The sequence below is a fragment of the Sander vitreus genome, chromosome 9 (genome assembly GCF_031162955.1).
Source record: "Sander vitreus isolate 19-12246 chromosome 9, sanVit1, whole genome shotgun sequence".
NCBI classification, from domain to species: Eukaryota; Metazoa; Chordata; class Actinopteri; order Perciformes; family Percidae; genus Sander; species Sander vitreus.
Genome location: NC_135863.1, coordinates 29,954,308 through 29,973,564, shown reverse-complemented (window position 1 = coordinate 29,973,564; position 19,257 = coordinate 29,954,308). Strand labels below are relative to the sequence as shown.

The 19,257-nt window shown below is 41.6% G+C and overlaps 1 protein-coding gene and 1 pseudogene across 3 annotated transcripts; both read right to left on the bottom strand.

Annotated features, from left to right (window-relative positions):
- Positions 1–1,198: 1,198 nt before the first annotated feature.
- On the bottom strand, positions 1,199–11,478 carry LOC144523769 (flavin-containing monooxygenase 5-like; annotated as a pseudogene). The gene is made up of 9 exons (XR_013502544.1): positions 10,657–11,478; positions 9,984–10,134; positions 7,207–7,372; positions 6,877–7,019; positions 6,512–6,708; positions 5,990–6,125; positions 5,553–5,772; positions 3,462–3,534; positions 1,199–1,965 (listed from the first exon to the last, which is right to left on the bottom strand). The product of XR_013502544.1 is annotated as a flavin-containing monooxygenase 5-like (transcript).
- A 78-nt stretch (positions 11,479–11,556) lies between these two features.
- LOC144523767 (dimethylaniline monooxygenase [N-oxide-forming] 2-like) lies at positions 11,557–18,974 on the bottom strand. Of its 2 annotated transcripts, none has more exons than XM_078259600.1 (11): positions 18,867–18,974; positions 17,229–17,369; positions 16,818–17,006; positions 16,535–16,700; positions 16,262–16,404; positions 15,918–16,117; positions 15,539–15,772; positions 13,890–14,011; positions 13,737–13,809; positions 12,305–12,374; positions 11,557–12,228 (listed from the first exon to the last, which is right to left on the bottom strand). In XM_078259600.1, exons 2-11 carry the CDS (start codon positions 17,358–17,360, stop codon positions 11,881–11,883), a joined length of 1,677 nt encoding a protein of 558 aa, XP_078115726.1. In that variant the 5' UTR covers positions 17,361–17,369; positions 18,867–18,974; the 3' UTR covers positions 11,557–11,880. The 2 variants fall into 2 exon arrangements, with proteins under 2 accessions (XP_078115726.1, XP_078115727.1); XM_078259601.1 differs by having other exon boundaries at positions 18,875–18,962.
- Between the last annotated feature and the right edge of the window lie 283 nt (positions 18,975–19,257).

Genomic DNA, 19,257 nt, shown 5'->3' with positions numbered 1-19,257 from the left:
ATGCACAGCACACAACACAACCCCCCCCATTCACACACACACACACACACACACACACCCCATCAGCCCCCCCATCACCTAGCTGTCCTGTCAAAAATTATAGGTGGAAAAGCCACGAAAAATTATCTTTAAAAACCCTCCAGCTAAGTCAAATAAATGAATAAATCAATCAATCTCTATTTTGGACCATAAATAAGTCCAGTAGATAATATATTCAGACTTGCAACCAGCGACCACATAATCCCCAGACAGCCACACTATAGAACACCTACAGTAACTCCCTTGACATTGCAGGAATATGCATCACATAAAACTTTTAGCCTGTGAGTTAATCTAAACCAGGAGGCTGTTCCTGTTATCTTTGACATCATTGACAGACCTAGCTCCACAGAGCTGTGGACATAATCCAATCTAAAAGATTTTTCCTGTTAATGGCTCACTGATTTAGTATCAGTGTCTTTGTGTCCCAACCGGCACCGGCAGATGCCCGCCCACCAAGAACCTGGCTCTGTCCCAGGTTTCTGCCTAAAAGGATGTTTTTCCTCACCACTGTCGCACTAAATGCTTGCTCTTCGGGGAATTGTTGGAATTGTTGGGTGTTTTGTAAATGTGTGGTCTAGACCTACTCTATCTGTAAAGTGTATTAAGATAACTCTTGTTATGATTTAATACTATGAATAAAATTGAATTGAATTGATTTATAAAGTTATAAAGTCAGTGGTTACAATGTTTATAGACAGTTCTACAAATCAGCAGGACACTTTGAGGGAGCAAAAGTGCTTTGTGCTTATGTCTCCATCTGCTGGTTTTAATTTGATATCTGGTTTAAGATCAAATTGTATAGCCCACCAGTGCAATTATTTCAGTTGTGCAGACCTGAAAAGTCAACAGATTTTCATCTGTGAAACTGGATATCCTAGGCTATGTAAACGTCTGACACATCCCTCATCCTCCATGATCTCACGGAACATCTTAGACAGCCAATCATTCAACATTACTGGAAGTTAAATCTGACAATATTTATCCATTTAATATATGTGATTACAATGTAATTGCAAATAGCAACAATTCACAACTTACTAATTTGAAGTCTTTATAATGAAGCAGTGTACAGATTCCTTGTGTTATTTTACAAGGCAAAATGAAAATGGTAATTGCAAATCACTGCAACAGTTTTATTTCTAACATAAAGGTTGTGTTTTTACTCAAATAACCATGCATTATATATGTTTGATCTCCTAAGTAATGGAGGAATAATGATTAGTTTTTTTTTTTCAAATGTACAGCTGTCAATATTAAATAGTGGCTTGTACACACCTTCTAGTGGGTGCCAAGAAAGCTATACTTGGCAAGAAGCAAATAACATTCAGAATGTTCGAACACTGTATAGACTTAGCCAACAAACTAGTACGTTGATTTTGAAGACTTTATTTCTCATTCAAATTGTCACGTTAAAGTCTAAGAAGATGCTCTGCCTATAGCACTTTGAGATACGGTGTTGTAGTGTGCTGCTTCACTGCTGCCTCATTATCGTGTTATCATAAATGTACATAATCATGCAGCGTACTGAGGCGATCTGAGGAATGCCAGAGGAGAGAAGAAAGAGGAGAGAAGGTGTTTATTGTAGTAGAAGCAGCACAGCAGCGCAGAACCTGAGATAACCACTATGACGCTCCGACTAGAAGAGGCTCTGGTCTCTGGTTTTGGTACCACTCTGGTCCTGAAAGGCTGAAGCTTGAAGAAACCCACTGAGTGAGAATGGCCTGATGGGCTCCGGCCCACCGGCCCGGTCCAGTCAGGCAGTACTGATAAGGAGTGCAGGGACCCAGCCAAACCTCCAGAGCCAGTCTGGGGTCCTTCAGAAAGAGCAACAGTATGTTTGGCTGAACCCCCACCTGCTCTGCCAGAGAGTCAAGGTAAGGAATGTAGTCCACCTGGAGGGGGTTCCGCTCTGAGCAGGCATATCTAACAGAGGGATCCAAAAAAAAAATGAAAACAGAAACAACAGTTTTTTTGGGCATTTTTAGGTCTTTATTATATAGGACAGCTGATCATGTGAAAGGGGAGAGAGAGGGGGAATGACATGCAGGAAAGAGAAAGGAAGAACCGAGAAGAAAGGAGCTGAACCCGGGGCCACTGCGACAAGGACTGAGCTTTTGTACATGAGGCTCACGCTCTACCACGTGTGCTAACCAGGCGCCCCAAAACAGCTATTTTTATATGGAATTTTTAACTGTCGGTGCATCCACTACAAGCCTTCTGTAATCACGCTTCACCCCCCACTCCTCCTCCACACAGTTGCTAGTAGCCAAGGAGGACACGGAGGATTAAAAAAACATGACAGACTCTTCAGAAGAGGTAATTATCTTCACTTGAGTTTCTGCAAGGATGACACCAATTTCTAAACACAGCCATACTGAGAAATACAGAGAGAGTTGTGTGGAGCTGATGGTCTAAAGGCCCAGACACACAGAGCCAATAATCGGCCGTTGGACAGTCTGGTGAGGTCAGTGACTCGAGTCTGTTCGGTGTGTTCCGTGCCGTCGTCCATCCGAGGGGCCGTCTGCCTTCATTTTGGCCGATTTTACATGTATAATCAGCAGGGCGGGCACTGCCGGCAGTCGGACTCAAATGACCCATCTGATTGGTAGAGAGCTAACCCGGAAACGGGGAGCGGAATGAGTGTGACTAGAGTCTCTCAAAATCTGATGAAAATCTTTTAAACTGACCTTTGTCGATCTGAAATGAAGACAGATTCAGCAACTGCACGGCCTATTTCTCACTTAAAATGTTTTCAGAAACACGTTTCGGTGAACTATTTTAGTATAATATGAGATTGTATTCTGAACAAGCCGCCATGACAGTCTGTCTTTGAATTTCCAGAGAAACCAGACCCACATGACCTGTTCGTCCAATCAGCTGCCGGTTTTCATTTTTTGGGCGACAATACAGATTAGCGTCGCCTGCTGTTCTGAGGCACTTTTTTGACCAACTCGGGGAGACTGATCAGCCTAACTGCCTTTTCTGCCGACGGTTGGCCGTCTGGTTGGTGTGTAAGCAGCTTAAATTAGCTTTGTATCAACTCATTTGGCGATAGCTTAAATGTAACGGACATTCATTATTATAAAAAAAGTTACACACTAAAGCTTTAATCAAAAAAACAACAGATTTACAACCAGAAATAAAACACCAGATCAGGGCCATGTCCTGCAGTAAATCAGGTCAGATAATAGGTATAGTTGCAAACTAGATGTTTTGAAGAGCAGGCCTACCAAATATTTGATGTTTTCTGATATGTGACTGTCTGTTTACTTAGGCAGGTTTCGCAGCGTGTCCTCCTCAGAGAATCATGCGCCATCTATTCCATGGCTTGTCTTAGATGGCTAAATTGTGGTGCTGGATTATTTGTTTTGTCTTAGCTTAGTATGGATCTACAATTTAGTTTCACACTTATTTCCTACCTCAGGTGCATGGTTACTGTATCTTTTTCAATTTCCTTCATCATGGTCTCTTCTGAGGGGAAGGTCGTGAAGCCTGCATGGGGAGGAAAAAAAAAAAATCTGTCAATTTGAAATTCACACACACTAAAAGATTTGAACAATGAACTTTACCCTAATGTTCTATTTGGGGTCCTAGAGACCCCAGGTTCTTTTTAACATAAAAAGAACATACAGTACTTAACATTGTTAAAGGTCCCATGACATGCTGCTTTTTGGATGCTTTTATATAGACCTTAGTGGTCCCCTAATACTGTATCTGAAGTCTCTTTTATATAGGCCTTAGTGGTCCCCTAATACTGTATCTGAAGTCTCTTTTATATAGACCTTAGTGGTCCCCCTAATACTGTATCTGAAGTCTCTTTTATATAGACCATAGTGGTCCCCTAATACTGTATCTGAAGTCTCTTTTATATAGGCCTTAGTGGTCCCCTAATACTGTATCTGAAGTCTCTTTTATATAGACCTTAGTGGTCCCCTAATACTGTATCTGAAGTCTCTTTTATATAGACCTCAGTGGTCCCCTCATACTGTATCTGAAGTCTCTTTTTATATAGGCCTTAGTGGTCCCCCTAATACTGTATCTGAAGTCTCTTTTATATAGACTTCAGTGGTCCCCCTAATACTGTATCTGAAGTCTCTTTTATATAGACCTTAGTGGTCCCCCTAATACTGTATCTGAAGTCTCTTTTATATAGACCTCAGTGGTCCCCTAATACTGTATCTGAAGTCTCTTTTATATAGGCCTTAGTGGTCCCCTAATACTGTATCTGAAGTCTCTTTTATATAGGCCTTAGTGGTCCCCTAATACTGTATCTGAAGTCTCTTTTATATAGACCTTAGTGGTCCCCTAACACTGTATCTGAAGTCTCTTTTATATAGGCCTTAGTGGTCCCCTAATACTGTATCTGAAGTCTCTTTTATATAGACCTCAGTGGTCCCCCTAATACTGTATCTGAAGTCTCTTTTATATAGGCCTTAGTGGTCCCCCTAATACTGTATCTGAAGTCTCTTTTATATAGACCATAGTGGTCCCCTAATACTGTATCTGAAGTCTCTTTTATATAGGCCTTAGTGGTCCCCTAATACTGTATCTGAAGTCTCTTTTATATAGACCTTAGTGGTCCCCTAATACTGTATCTGAAGTCTCTTTTATATAGACCTCAGTGGTCCCCCTAATACTGTATCTGAAGTCTCTTTTATATAGGCCTTAGTGGTCCCCTAATACTGTATCTGAAGTCTCTTTTATATAGACTTCAGTGGTCCCCTAATACTGTATCTGAAGTCTCTTTTATATAGACCTTAGTGGTCCCCTAATACTGTATCTGAATTCTCTTTTATATAGACCTCAGTGGTCCCCTAATACTGTATCTGAAGTCTCTTTTATATAGACCTTAGTGGTCCCCTAATACTGTATCTGAAGTCTCTTTTATATAGGCCTTAGTGGTCCCCTAATACTGTATCTGAAGTCTCTTTTATATAGACCTTAGTGGTCCCCTAACACTGTATCTGAAGTCTCTTTTATATAGGCCTTAGTGGTCCCCTAATACTGTATCTGAAGTCTCTTTTATATAGGCCTTAGTGGTCCCCTAATACTGTATCTGAAGTATCTTTCCCGAAATTCAGCCTTGGTGCAGAATTACAGCCACTAGAGCCAGTCCCACAATGATCTTTCCTTAGGATGTGCCATTTCTGTGTCTGTAGCTTTAAATGCTATTGAGGAGGAGAGTGGGGGGGGCAAGGTGGAGGGTGGGGGTGTGGCCTTGACCAACTGCCATGCTTCGCTTGTTTTCAAGCCATGATGTCGCTCTCTCTTTCTCATGGGTGGGCCAAATTCTCTGGTCGGGCAAAGCAGAGAAAGGGGAGGTAACCTTTCCCCTTATGGCGTCATAAAGGGAAGATTCCAGATCGGCCCATCTGAGCTTTCATTTTCTCAAAGGCAGAGCAGGATACCCAGGGCTCGGTTTACACCTATCGCCATTTCTAGCCACTGGGGGACCATAGGCAGGCTGGGGGAACTCACATTAATGCTAAAAAAAACTCATAAAGTGCTACCTTTGAAAACTCTTGTAGCCCATCGTGCCTGCATCTCAGCCAGAGGGTTGATGGCCCCGAGGCCGTGGATGAAGCCCACCACTGCCAGAGTAGGCTGGGTCAGTGCAGGAGGGAACACATGCTTGTAGAGACGCAGCCTGTAACCACTTTTAGCCTGCAGAGCTGGGGGCAGGAAGGGGAAGCTGTAGTTGTACCCTGTGGCAAACACCACTACATCCACCTGTATGACACGCATACAACTTAAAGATTATAGATGAACATTTGTGATGGTTTTATTCTATATAACCCGACTTTAAACCATAATTCACAAGGAAATCAAGTACAGTGTGCAAAATTCAAAAAGGAAAGGAGTCCTAAAATGACATTTACATTTACAATTACATTATATTATATGACAAATATCAGATATACAGTCTAAGAATTGTGCTAGTATATACCTCGTCTATGATGCTCCCATCGACAAAGACCACACTGGACCCACAGAACTCCTTCACATTTGGTTTCACCTGAACACGGCCTGAGATGATCCGAGCTGGCAGGTCGTCATTCACCACAGGGATCTGTTCAAAAAATCTGGTACACAAAATATATGTGAAAGACCTTTTTTTAAATGTGGGTGCTAGAACTATAAAATGGATACATAAGACAACTGAAAATTATTATTTTATATTTTAAGTCTTGTGTTGTTTAGACTTTTTATTTGAACACTTCTAAGTTTTCCTCTGATGCCACCTGCAGGACAAACTTTATTTTGTGACCCCCCCCCCCCACTGGTAAAGCTGCGTTAATAGCAAAATCATCAATACCTTTCATATTATGGGCTGTAATGAAAATTGCTGTCTGGGACACAGCTAAATATAGGATACAGATGTAGAGTCTGAGATTAAAAAAAGTTATAGCTTAACTGAAACGTTGACCACACACCGAAACAAAGATATTTATCTAAAGTATCTAGTTACCTATGTTTTGGTTTCAGACCATATAATGTGTAGTCAAATGCTTCGTCCAGCTTCTTCTCCACCATCCCATTAATCCATGAGGGGAAGAGCTTCTGTATCATCATATCCCATCGAGAAGTCCCAACTAGATCACGTGGGAGCCCCCTGTGTCCTACACGGCTGACCACCCACGCTCCGCTCCTGGTACTGAGGTACACCTGCAGGTCAGGTCAGCACATAAGAGGGTTAAGATTTATGTGCACAGGTTTTAGATAGCATCACATTTCTTAAAGAATACAGTCAAAGGCGACAGTTGTTTAATATGAAACAGCAATGACATATTTGAAAAAGACACAAAAGTACAAAAATGTAGTTTAGTTGTGTACCTTCTGAGCAACTCTACTGATATCCACAGCAATATCCCCTCCAGAGTTCCCAATCCCAATCACCACCACTCTTTTACCCTGCAGACCCTCAGTGTTGCGGTATTCCCAGCTGTGGAAATATCTGCATTTAAAAGTCTCAATACCTAAAATGGAATAAGAAAAAAAGATAATGTGCAGCAGCTGCATATCAATACCATGTCTAGTATTTTGATAGCCATAGTTGTACCCCAATTAAAGAGCACTGAATGTTCGTGGAGTTGGAGTAGCAGCAGCTGCAGTGTGTCTCATTCAAATGTGAAAGAAAATATGGTATATAATGATTCCTGGTACCTGGGAAATCGCTGAGGGGCAGGTGAGGCTGGGTGAAGTGTCCGGTACAAACCATCACTGCATCAAAAACACGAGTCTCCCTCTGACCCTCTCTCCTCTCTGTTTCCACCTCCCACTGGCCGGTCGCTGCAAAATCTGGGGTCTGCCTCACACTCACAACAGTAGTCTGACGCACACACGCACACACACACACACGCACGCACACACGCACGCACACGCACACACACACACACACACACACACACACACACACACACACACACACACACACACACACTTTTATATGCTTCTAACTACATTATGTGTTAGTTATAAATTCTATGTTTTTATACTGCTTATAAATGCTGAATAGAGAGACTTATAGGAAAGTGGTACATTTGGGTGACAGTGCCATTAAAAGTCCAAAACACAGGTCAATACATTCAAATATATTTTTTGAAAGGTACTACACTCATTGTATTCCTGTCCTTTAGGAGTGAAATAAAGGATAATTCAGGTGTTATTACATTTTTACCGTTAATGCCCCTAAAAAGTCTAAATTCACCAGTTTATTTGACATAACCAGAATCTATATTTCCCTTGTAGGTTGTGAGTTCCACCATTTTACAGTCTTCATGAGTGAAAGGATTATGTGGTTATTGTCGTTAGTGACCTGTTGGGTTGGCCTACATGTTTTTTTCCATACAAAAAAGGACCCATCTTAAGGCTGTTTTATGCTTCTGCGTCAACTCCACGCCGTAGCTATGACGTTGTGACCCTTTCGGAGTTCTGCGTCAGGGTTGAACACGTTTCTTTGAATCCCGGTGCATTTCACCGCCAGAACGCTAGGGGGTGTGTGGTTTCCGGAGGGTCAATCGCGAAACTCTGCCATTTCCGACAAAAGAGAGAGAGAGACAGTTTATGTTATGTTAGCAAGCTAACTTTAGCACAGCTGCCCACAAAGTACTGCTTGCTGGCGAAGTGCTAATTTCAAAACGTTACTGACATATAGACACTTTACAAACGAATAACCCCTGTCATTGTAACCAACAATTTGTTGAGTTTATTTGCAAAGCTTATGTCAGTGAACTAGCATGTTGCTACTCCCCACAGTAGGCTGCTTGAAACACCGCTATGGCGGAGGGCTCGGAGAGGGGTTTGCGTCGACGCAGAGGGGTCTGGTCAGAGGGGGTCGATTTATGCAGAAGCATAAAACAGCCTTTACAATCCCAAACAAGCATGAAGGTTGCTGACCTTAAAGTGGTTAATAACATATGTGTACCGAGTCTAACGCTCTCTGGGACATGTTTTCATGCTAGTCTAATGCATCTCTAGCTTTATACAAGCTACCGCAAACCGGTGGCTGCTCTGCTAATGCTAGCTTTCGGGGCAGATGGTAAATCGCTATTTTGTACCACTAACAAGGCTCAAAATAGCACCACACTTCAACGGTAGCATAATGACTGTACACTTACAAAGTTCTTAATGATCATGAAAACATGTCCCAGAGAACGCTCGACTCGGTACACATATGTAATTAACCCCTAGGTTCATTTTGCGCCGGAATTTTCCTTTAAAGTGAAAAAGTGAGTGAAAAAACTAGAGTTGAAACTAGATTTAAAATGAAAGAACTAACCTGCAAGGAAACCGGTCAACCACACGAGCAGTCACCCGGATATCTTATCTCTAGGACTTAAGGACATTTAAAATTCAAAGTAAAAATAATTGTAGTCTTTCTGGTGGAATGTATAACATAAACATACAGAATATTAATTGGCAACTGGCAAAATTCAAAGTAAGGATATTACTTATTTTCTATAGATTGTAAGCAACATGCTCAAAGTCTTGTAGGGAAGTCTATCAATAACAGTGTGTTATTATTGATCAATATTGTTTTTATATTACCAGCACAGAACAAGTTTGATTTCTGTTTCAGTGCTGCTACAAGTTCACATTCTCATTTAAATGACAATAAATGAAAATAAACAACTATTATTTACCATGGTGTATCCTACTGTATAAGCAAACCAATCGACCAAAAAAGTCAAAGTGGTACCCAAATTACAAATGTGATTAATGGGTCAAACTCCCAAAAACTGTATGTAATTGTAAATGACAATTTTGTTTAGCATAAATAATCTTCCAACAGCATGAGATCTTGGATCATAGAGGTTGTATTTTATTATTTCATGTATATTCCTTCACGGCCTAACATTACAAACATACTCAAATAAAGCTCAGTGCAAATTCTTTCAGGAAGACTTCTTATAACTTCAATCACCGCTCTCTCTTCCTAAAACTATTCAGCTGTTTAGAGGCGTTCATTTTCAGTAAACCAACCAGAATTGGCCACGAAATTCACGATCCAATCACAGCATTCCATCCCTGCTTTAAATCTGTTTCTCTCTCTGCTGCTGCCAGCTGTCATTTCAGGCAAAGCATGCAACCCTCCTCCTCTCCTTCCACCTCCAGTCACCATCACCCTGGGTCTTCCTCCAGCAGAACGCTCCGTCGACTCCTTCGGTCTGGTCTTCGGGCTCCTTCGCCGCCGCCACCAGTGTCTAGACTCCATCGGGGGGATATGTCTTGGCTTCTCTACCCCTTTATTTTATAACAATGGAGTCTAATCTCCAAAGACTCTGTACAGTTCATATCATGCATATGTATAATAAATCTTTGCATATCTGCAACAAAGTCTCTCCTGATTGAAATGAGTAGGATGGTACAGGTGGTGAATGGTATAAAAAAAGTAAAAAATATGAGCTTATAAGCGTTTATGTGAAAGCATTGCCCTTCACCTTAAATCTCCATAGACCTTCAATGTCATGGCTGCTCTCAAAGCAGGTAGGCTCCAGACCTTCATCCAAACAGGCCTTGATGCTGGTCAGACCAGAGATCCCCGCGCCGATCACTGCCACCTTCTGAACCATGCTGGACAGGTTCAGAGATCTGATGTAGAGCAGGGAGTGAAGTAAGAAGAAAGGTATGTGCTGTTTTCTAGTGTGATGTGAAGCAGTTTTGATCGTCTTTCACACCCCATTGTGTTTGAGTGGTGATATGATTTGCATATAAAGCTTTTTTTTAAGTTGCTTGAGTTAATCAAGAATGATTATATTAAAGTGTAAATTTGGTAAAAGACAGATGAGTACTAAACTAGATTAAAGTCTCATCTAATTTTACAGTACAATGGTTCTATCCATACCCTTTTTTCAGTAAAAAAAATGTAAAGTAAAAGTAAAGTTGAACAGACCCTTTTCACAGAAAACAATTTACACGTGTGTAACGAAAACCAGCAATTCTTGCACAGCATTCGTTGCTGGAACATTGTTTAGTCCTGCTATGATAAGTCAAAATGTCTGCTGGGAAATAGATCTATTGATTGGATTTATGTGAGAACAATAAAGAAACAAAAGTTATCTCATGCTGGCAGAGCTGTAAAGATACAGATTGTTCAGAAAATATTCCTGGTACCTGGGAAGTCGCCGATGGGCTCTCACTTGTTGCCAGATTGATCTCCATGTTCACAAGCCAGACTTTCCAGCGTTCTCCAGGTTCACTCTGTTACTGACCCTGCCTGTTCTCAATTCTCCTTTCTTGCCGTGTTTCTGGAAAGCAGACCTGCCTGATTTTCCTGTTTTGTGGGAGTTTCGCCTGTTTGTCAGACCTGGATTCTGTCTGTGTGTGAGCATGTCTTGCCTCAAACCATGTGGCTCTCTGTTGCAATCAAAGATCCCCAACATTCAAGTCAAGAATGCTATAGAAGATGGTGTTTGCTGTGACAAAAAATAAAGGTCAATACCAACTGTGCCAGTTTTGCGAAGTGCTGCATTTGGGTCCCAACCTCACCCGTAACGTGAATATCTTGATGCAAAAAATGAACTACTATAAATACATCCAATAAGTCCAAGTCCAATAAGCAGACATTCTGAAATGGGACATTGTGCAAAATGTATGGTGGCCCTGAAGTGCATACCATGACACCAAATCCCACAACAAGACAGCAAATCACAATATCTCATGACAGCTATTGTGACATTTGCGGTCGTGTTGTGCGATTTGCTGTCGTGTTGTGTGATTTGCTGTTGTGTTGTGTTAACATTAATTACATTAAATATTTTGTTTCAATCCTCTTCAGCCAATGATATCTTATCTAATCCTATCATATCTCATTTATTGCTCTTCTCCTCCAGTATACAGTCCCTTCCACCCCCACTGGTTATGGTTTATTCATTTCACTTCACCGCGTATTGAACACACGTTTAAGTTCCTTTAACTTAGTTTCCATACTTGCCTAAACCATGTGACTGTTCATAACATTTTCCTTGACACTGTGTGTATTGTGAAAAACCACGTTTTCTTCACCTTCGTCACATTTTGTTGGAATTTTTATTTCTCAGTTTGTGATTGTGATTTAGTGTTTTTCTGCATCGGTAAGTCTCAATTTAGCATGTTCTCCATGCTACATGATGGACTGACCTTTGAAACTGACACACCTGTAAGAAGAGTGCAATTACTTTCACAATTTTATAACCCCATATTACTAAATACACCACATCTGTACACTACATTAAAAGTGGGAGGCTGTCTCTCTCCCTCTGCATGCCAAACACAAACAGAATAAATTACAGTACATAGATTACATCACTGCATCTTAAATCATTTTGGATATTAAAGATGGACCCAATTTTCATCATGTTAGTCCCTCAGAAAAATCTTGCACCTGTCCAGAATTTGGGCTGCACCCTGCAGCACGGGAAAAATCTCATTTTTAGACAGAAGGGCGGCTATTGTGACAGCTGCTCCAAATGTGAGCAGCCAGGGAGAAAATAGGACAGACGGCCTGCTCTCTGGTTCTGGTACCACTCTGGTTCTGAATGGCTGAACCACCCGTTCCCACTGAGTGAGGATAGCCTGACGGGCTCCGGCCCACTGTCCAGGCCCCGAGAGACGATACTGATAAGGAGTGCAGGGACCAAAGAAGACCCTCACCCACAGCACAGGATCTCTCAGTAGTAGTCTCAGGAAGTTAGGGCGAACCCCGACCTGTGATTGGAAGTCTATCAGAATGGTTGCGTCTCATAAAGTAACACAATTTTATATAGAGCTGAACTGGACTGACCTGCTCAGCCATGAAATCCAGGTAAGGGATGAAGTCTACCTGGAGAGCCGCCTTTCGCGGGCAGTTATAGCTGAGAAAATAAGGAGCAGATTCGTTCAAATGTCATTTTTAACACAACATATTTTAAAGGAGCAATCTGGCGCAAAATGAACCTAGGGGTTAATAACACATGTGTACCGAGTCAACCGTTCTCTGGGATTTGTTTTCATGCTAATCGAATGTGACCAGTTTTAGTGCAAACCGCTAATTAGCTTATAAAGCTAGTCATCGTGGCACGGGTAAAGTAAAAAGAAATCTCTATTTCTATACCACTAACAAGGCTCAAAATAGCACCACACTTCCACAGTAGCATAATGAGGATCCCTACATGTAAACCGAAGCATTGAGAAATTTGGAAGTGTACAGACAGTTTATTAAAAAGATAGTTTACAAAGACAGTCCGACATGTCGAACGACGAACGCTGTGCATATATTTTAATAAACATTTCACAAACGTAATTCCTATCGACCCAATGGGAAACTACGGACCATGGGAGATTTCAAGTGACAGTTCACGTTGCACGGCGTTCGTCGTTCGACTGGTCGTGACTGTTTTCCCATAATGGCGCCTGCCTTGTCATGAATGTGATGTTCTGTTTCCTGTTTTATTTTGAAGTCTGTCTTGTCTCCCTTGTCCTATCTAATTTACTTCCTGTCTTTTGTTTTCCCGCCTGTTTTATTGTTCTGCCCTGATTTGTTTCACCTGTTGTGTCACCTGTTTCTTGTTAGTCCTTGTTAACTTGTGTATTTAGTATCTGTGTTGTCTTTGTCTGGTGTGGGAGCATTACGTTTCTGTTCATTCTGTTTGCCGTGTATTCTGCGGCTGTGTGTTCTGTGAGTGTGTTCGTGTCTGGAGTCTACCTTTCGTCTCTGAGTTTCGGTTTTTGAGATCCTGTTCTGTTTGTTCTGGAATTAGTTTTTGCCTGACACTTTTGGTATGTACTTCATTTTTGTTTAATAAATCATCTAAACTGCATTTGGGTCCAAGCCATTCCTGACAGACCGTGACATGCCTGTATACGTGAACGGTCTTCATAAACTATCTTTTTATTAAACTGTCTGTACACTTCCAAAGTTCTCAATGCTTCGGTTTACATGTAGGGACCCTCATTATGCTACTGTGGAAGTGTGGTGCTATTTTGAGCCTTGTTAGTGGTATAGAAATAGAGATTTCTTTTTACTTTACCGTGCCCCGACGACTAGCTTTATAAGCTAATTAGCAGTTTGCGCTAAAACTGGTCACATTCGATTAGCATGAAAACAAATCCCAGAGAACGGTCGACTCGGTACACGTGTTATTAACCCCTAGGTTCTACAATTATGCTTTCTACAGAAGAACATGACTGATTTGCCTGTACTATAAAACGGACATCAGTGCAAAGATGATGCGTACCTTTTCATGTTTCTCTTCCTCTCAGACTCAATGACTTCCAGCATTTTCTCTTTACATGGAAGACGGCTCAAACCTTGAAAATAAAAACACAGAAACTGGTACATTTTGCTCCTCAGTCCTGTGTGTGTACATTTTAAGCTCATAATTGTTTACCGGCAAAGACCTTAACAGCCCACCGCGCCTGCATTTCCACAATAGGCATGATTGGTCCTTTCGTCTGGAAAAGACCCATGACGGCCAGTGTGGGTTGTGATAGACAAGGAGGAAACAGTGTCCTGAAATTTTTGTATCAGACTTATTACATGCTAGTAAAAAAAGTAATTATTGGTTATCATACATTTAACTTAAATGTTTTAAAATGTAGAATGTCATTTTGTATTCAGTGAAATGCTGAATGTATACATTTATTTGTCAAACTATATTTTAAAAAGGCATATCAATAAAACTATTAAAGGAATAGTGCTAACATTTTTGGGAAATAGTTGAATGAGAAGATTGATACTGCTCTGTGTAAATATGAAGCTGGAGCCAGCAGCTGATTATCTGAGCTTAGCTTAGCATCAGAACAGGGAAATGGCTAGCCTGGCTGTGTACAAAGGTAAAACAATCTACCTACCAGCACCTCTACACCATGGTTATGTGCTCGACTAGGTTTAGGCTGGGCACTGTGACTTCCTGAAGTCTCGGGCCAGTTGCCTGGTAACCTCACAGTGACAACAGGACTCCAAGAAGGGACCGCTCCAGACCAAGAAATAGTCTTAAATGTTGGGTATACTCGCCGCAGCCGACCTGCCTCGCGCCAGTGTGATGTTTGCTATTTCTGCGGACTAGAAGAAGAAGGAAAAGGTAAATAATGGCAGAACTGGCTAGCCTGGGAAAACTCTGACGAACTTCCGGCAAATTTGAGATTTGCTCTGCAAGTCAGTCTGGCCAAGAGCCCATTCAAGCCCATTTCCAATTTTTCCAAATCGAGGCACCAATCACAACCGTTGAGGTGGGCTTTACACGATGACGATAGCGCAGCGAAGGCAAGCAGCTTTTTGTTTACATTCAACATGACGGCCACTGCTGAAGCTGTCGCTGCTACGTCACCCGGATCGTTGGTCTGATTGGTTGAAGGACTATCCAATTGCGCCCAGAGGCATTTGAGCAGCGTCCTTTGGTGATGCCCCTTTGGAAATGCACTGCGAATGAACCTTGCCCAGACCCACTCTCAGTTACAACTGAGAAGGGTCTGGTGTCAACGAGGCTTAGAACTGGCAGCAGCATTGACGTCAATGTTTCCATTTGAGTCGATGACCTACTTCGTTGGATCAAGCCTTTCATTCACCATAAAAGAACTCATCTTAACCCAGTAAGTTTACAAGAGAGACTTGCAGTCATTCTGAGAGCCCTGGCATCTGGTTGCCCTTGAACTCGTCCATACTTCCTGTTTCCGCTTTGTGGTGCATGACCTCTGGTCGCGCACTTAAAATCCTGGCGCGCCAGCAAGATCTCCGTCATTTTGACGTCACATTTGTGCGTGGCAGGTCGGCTACGGCGACTGTAAAAAGGCATTTAGGCCCGCCAGCAGCTCAGCTAAATAGTCTAGGGCTCCAGCTACATATTTACCGTACCGACATTAGTGTGTTATTTATCTTCTCATCTATCTCATAAGTTAGATGTGTTATTTGATGTTTATTAGCTCAGTTAATCAGGGCCTGAGTTTCTAACTGTGTAATGTGGAGGTTAAATCTACCTTGTTTTCAAAATAAAAGTTGTCAGCCCCTATGTATACAAAACTCTATCCCCTGTATACTTACTTGTACAATGTCAACTCTCTGTGAGGCCCCTCAGATAACGCTGGAGGCAGGAATGGGAAGTTTCCATTATAACCTGTACAGAAGACCACAGCGTCAATGTTCTCCTCCACAGTGCCATCTTCAAATTCAACTCCAGAGTCCTTGAATCCTTTCAGATTAGGTTTCATTACTAGCGCTCCCTGAAGGATTCGACTAGCAAGGTCATCATTGATCAAAGGCTTTTTGTCCAAAAGTCTGAGAAAGAAAGGAAATGATAGGAGTCAACCGAACCAAATATTGCTACAAATATTACATCACATTCAAAACGACACCTTTGTATTTGCTAGTGGTCTGCACAGCTGACCCCATGCTCACACTGGGATTGTGAAAAATGTGTCACCTGTGTCTGGGCTTCAGGCCATACAGTTTGTGGTCATATTTGAGGTTCAGTGCTCTCTCTACTGCCCAGTTGACCAGCGTGTTGGGAAGAAGCCGTATGAGGATGTTGTTGAACCTGGTGATAGCTGTCATGTCCATGGGAAGACCATTAGTGGCCATCCTGCCCATCACCCAGGCACCCTGGCGTGTGCTGAGAAATGTCTGTCAAAAAAAAGGAAGACTGAATGTGAATACATGGGACATTTATTCTGTTGGTATAACTATGTGCAGTGCAATGAAAGAGGTCAGGTCCCTTGGTTCTCTGCCAAACAACAAAGAAGCTTTTCTATTCGTCTCCTGTCTTACCATCTCTGCAGATCTACTGATCTCCACTGCAATATCACCTCCAGAATTGCCAATGCCAACCACCACCACCCTCTTTCCTCTGCAGGCATCTGCATCTTTATATTTCCAGCTGTGAAAACACCTGCCAGAAAACGTCTCATAACCTGGACAGATGGTGCAACAGATCAAAGGAAAAATATTAATAACATTTCTGGCAAGCATGTGCAGATGTACAGTAAATCAACCCACTTTACTCCTCCATCTTTGAAAAGTGTTATCTATTTGTTTACCGACCTGGAAAGTCTGACAGGGGTAAGGCTGGATGGGTGTAGTGGCCTGAACACACCAGAACTGCATCAAAGACGTGTCTCTCCTCCTCTCCATCCCCCTTAATGGTCACTATGTCCCACTGACCGGACAGGGAGAAATCTGGCCTTTGTGCAACACTCCTTACAGTGGTCTAAAGCATGCGTGTCCACATTCACACAAACATATATACATGCATCAATGAACTTTAACTTTACATAGCATGTTGTAAAATCTTGTGAAAAGACAGTGACACTCCTGGCTTGATGACCTGGAAATGAATGTATCGGAGCAGGTCAAAGTGGTCAGCATAGAGCCTGAAGTACTGCAGCAGCAGGGAGTTGTGCATGTAGTTTGGATAGTCAGCAGGCATAGGAAAATCACTGAAACACATCATCTCTTTGGAGGTGTTGACCACCAAGGAGCGATAGATGCTGGATCGCTCTGGCTCAGGTGACTCCTGTAAACACAAACCTCACTCTGATAAGGACATTTTACTGTTTAATCAATCGTGTCGACAATCATTGGTTTGCACAAGCTACAACATATTTGTTCATATAACTGCATTTTTTTCTAGATGAGGTGAAAGCTATTTGGCCATAGGCTACAGCATCAGAAGACAAATCCAGAACTGGCAACACGATTAATATGTGGGATACTCTTTTACAGTGACCCCACTCACCTTAAATTTCCACAGGCCGCCGATGTCATCACTGCTTTCAAAGCAGACAGGCTCCAGGCCCTCATCCACACAGATCTTGATACAAGCCAGACCAGAACTGCCTGCTCCAACCACTGCCACACGTCGAACCATTGCTGAGCACTGAGGAAACAGGACTAAGAGTCTACAGCAGGGGTCTTCAACGTTTTTTAAACCAAGGACCCCTTTACTTAAAGAGTAGACGGAGCAGGGACCTCCTACTACATATATTGTATAAAATGAAGTTGCATTTTAAACTGGGCCTACAATAACATGTGGGCGGCCTAAAGTCTTTATACATACATTTTCGGCACAGAACACTAAGCTATCAAAATAATAATTGTTGGCAGGATTTTATAAATCATCTTTTAATGTTACACATATATGGGGCACAGTGAATCCTTAGGATTACCTGTATCTGTGGATAGCTATCCTTAGCGACTACCTTACCTATAGGCCAGTAAGCCTATCATCAGTGGACAGTGGGGATTTATATTTGCTAATAATATGTTGGATTCATGTTAAGGAATTTTAATTTTTGAAAAAACAAATTCCAAAAATTAACAATAATTTGGAGACCCCCCTCGTAGTGAATCTGAGGACCACCTAGGGGTCCAGGACCCCCCTGTTGAAGATCTCAGGTCTACAGCCATGCTAGCACCTCTGTGAGGCTGTACTTAGGCACAGTGGTGCTTTTAGGTAAATGCTAAGATCAGCATGCTAGTAGTGACAGTGAAAATGCTCACATATCAATGGTAATATTAGCAGGTACCATCAGGCTTTAGCCTGTTAGTATGCTAATGTTAGCGAATTAGTACTAAACACAAAGTACAGCATGAGGCTAATGGGAACGTCATTAGTTTTGTAGGTATGTTGTCATCAACCAAATCATTGGGCAGATTTAAATCTTGACCTTATTATGACACTAGATGAAAAATTATAGCATCAACAAATGCATTTGAATTTATCCACGACAATCCAGCCAATAGTTGTCCGGATATTTCACTCAAAACCATAAATGTCAACCTCATGCTGGTGCTAGACGAAAAGTTCATCACAGTCACTTGGATATATCTTCTTGGGACCATGAATGTCCGTTCAAAATCGTGCGCTCATCCATCCATGACTAGCTATTTTTTTTTTTGAATACGTGGAAAAAAAAAAGACCTGCTCTTGGAGCTACAAGGAAAGTCAGAGGATATTCAGCCATTATAATTTACTCTGTAAGGACCTGGAATATCCACAGCAGATTTTTACAGCAATCCATCCAATAGTTGTCAAGATATTTCAGTCTGAGGCACACATATCAGCCTCATGTGGCACTACACTTCTACACTCTAGTACAGAGTAAAGTTTTGTAAAGCACAGCTAAGTTTTATGTGTTGGTAACTTCCTAAAACAGGTAACACTTATTTACAGTAAGAACAGCAATGTCAAGTACCTCTGAAGTAGTTAAAAAAGTTTAGGAATTGCTGAAGGTTTGAGGAAGTGGATCACGTTACAGAATGTGCATGTCAAGATAGGCATTTTTGGCAGGGGAACAACCAGCAGAGCAATCACAATACTCTATTATTATTATTATTATTATTATATTATTGAAGTCTGAAAGAATGCTCTCACCTTCTTACACTGATTGCAGGTACGGGGGCAGCTGCGATCACATGCTTACCAGCCTCTACACTCACATGAACTGAGCCGTTGCTTATCGACCAATCTAGAAAACAGTATCGCAGGGGAGGGACTTTAACCCTGTTTCCTGGAGCAGAAATGTCTCCACATAGTGACTCTGAAGAGAAGTTAAAGATAAAGAAGGGGAAAGTTAACCTTTGACATGCACACCAAACCACACTGAGGAATAAATTTAGCTTAAACTAGTATTATACATTTCTTTCACAAAACCTGCTCCACTTATACAATTATTCACAGATGAGAATTCGTATGCATTGTTAAAGTGCTCATATTATGCTTTTTGGCTTTTTCCCTTTCCTTTATTGTGTTATATATTTTTTTT

Bases quoted from the DNA above. Each gene is read 5' to 3' on its own strand.
- LOC144523767 (XM_078259600.1), bottom strand. From the start codon at position 17,360: ATGGTTCGACGTGTGGCAGTGGTTGGAGCAGGCAGTTCTGGTCTGGCT. The intron at 16,118-16,261 runs GTAAGACAGGAG...TTTTTTTGACAG, and splicing joins TCAGTAGATCTGCAGAGATG to ACATTTCTCAGCACACGCCA. The intron at 15,773-15,917 runs GTGACACATTTT...TTTCTTTCTCAG, and splicing joins GGCCTGAAGCCCAGACACAG to ACTTTTGGACAAAAAGCCTT.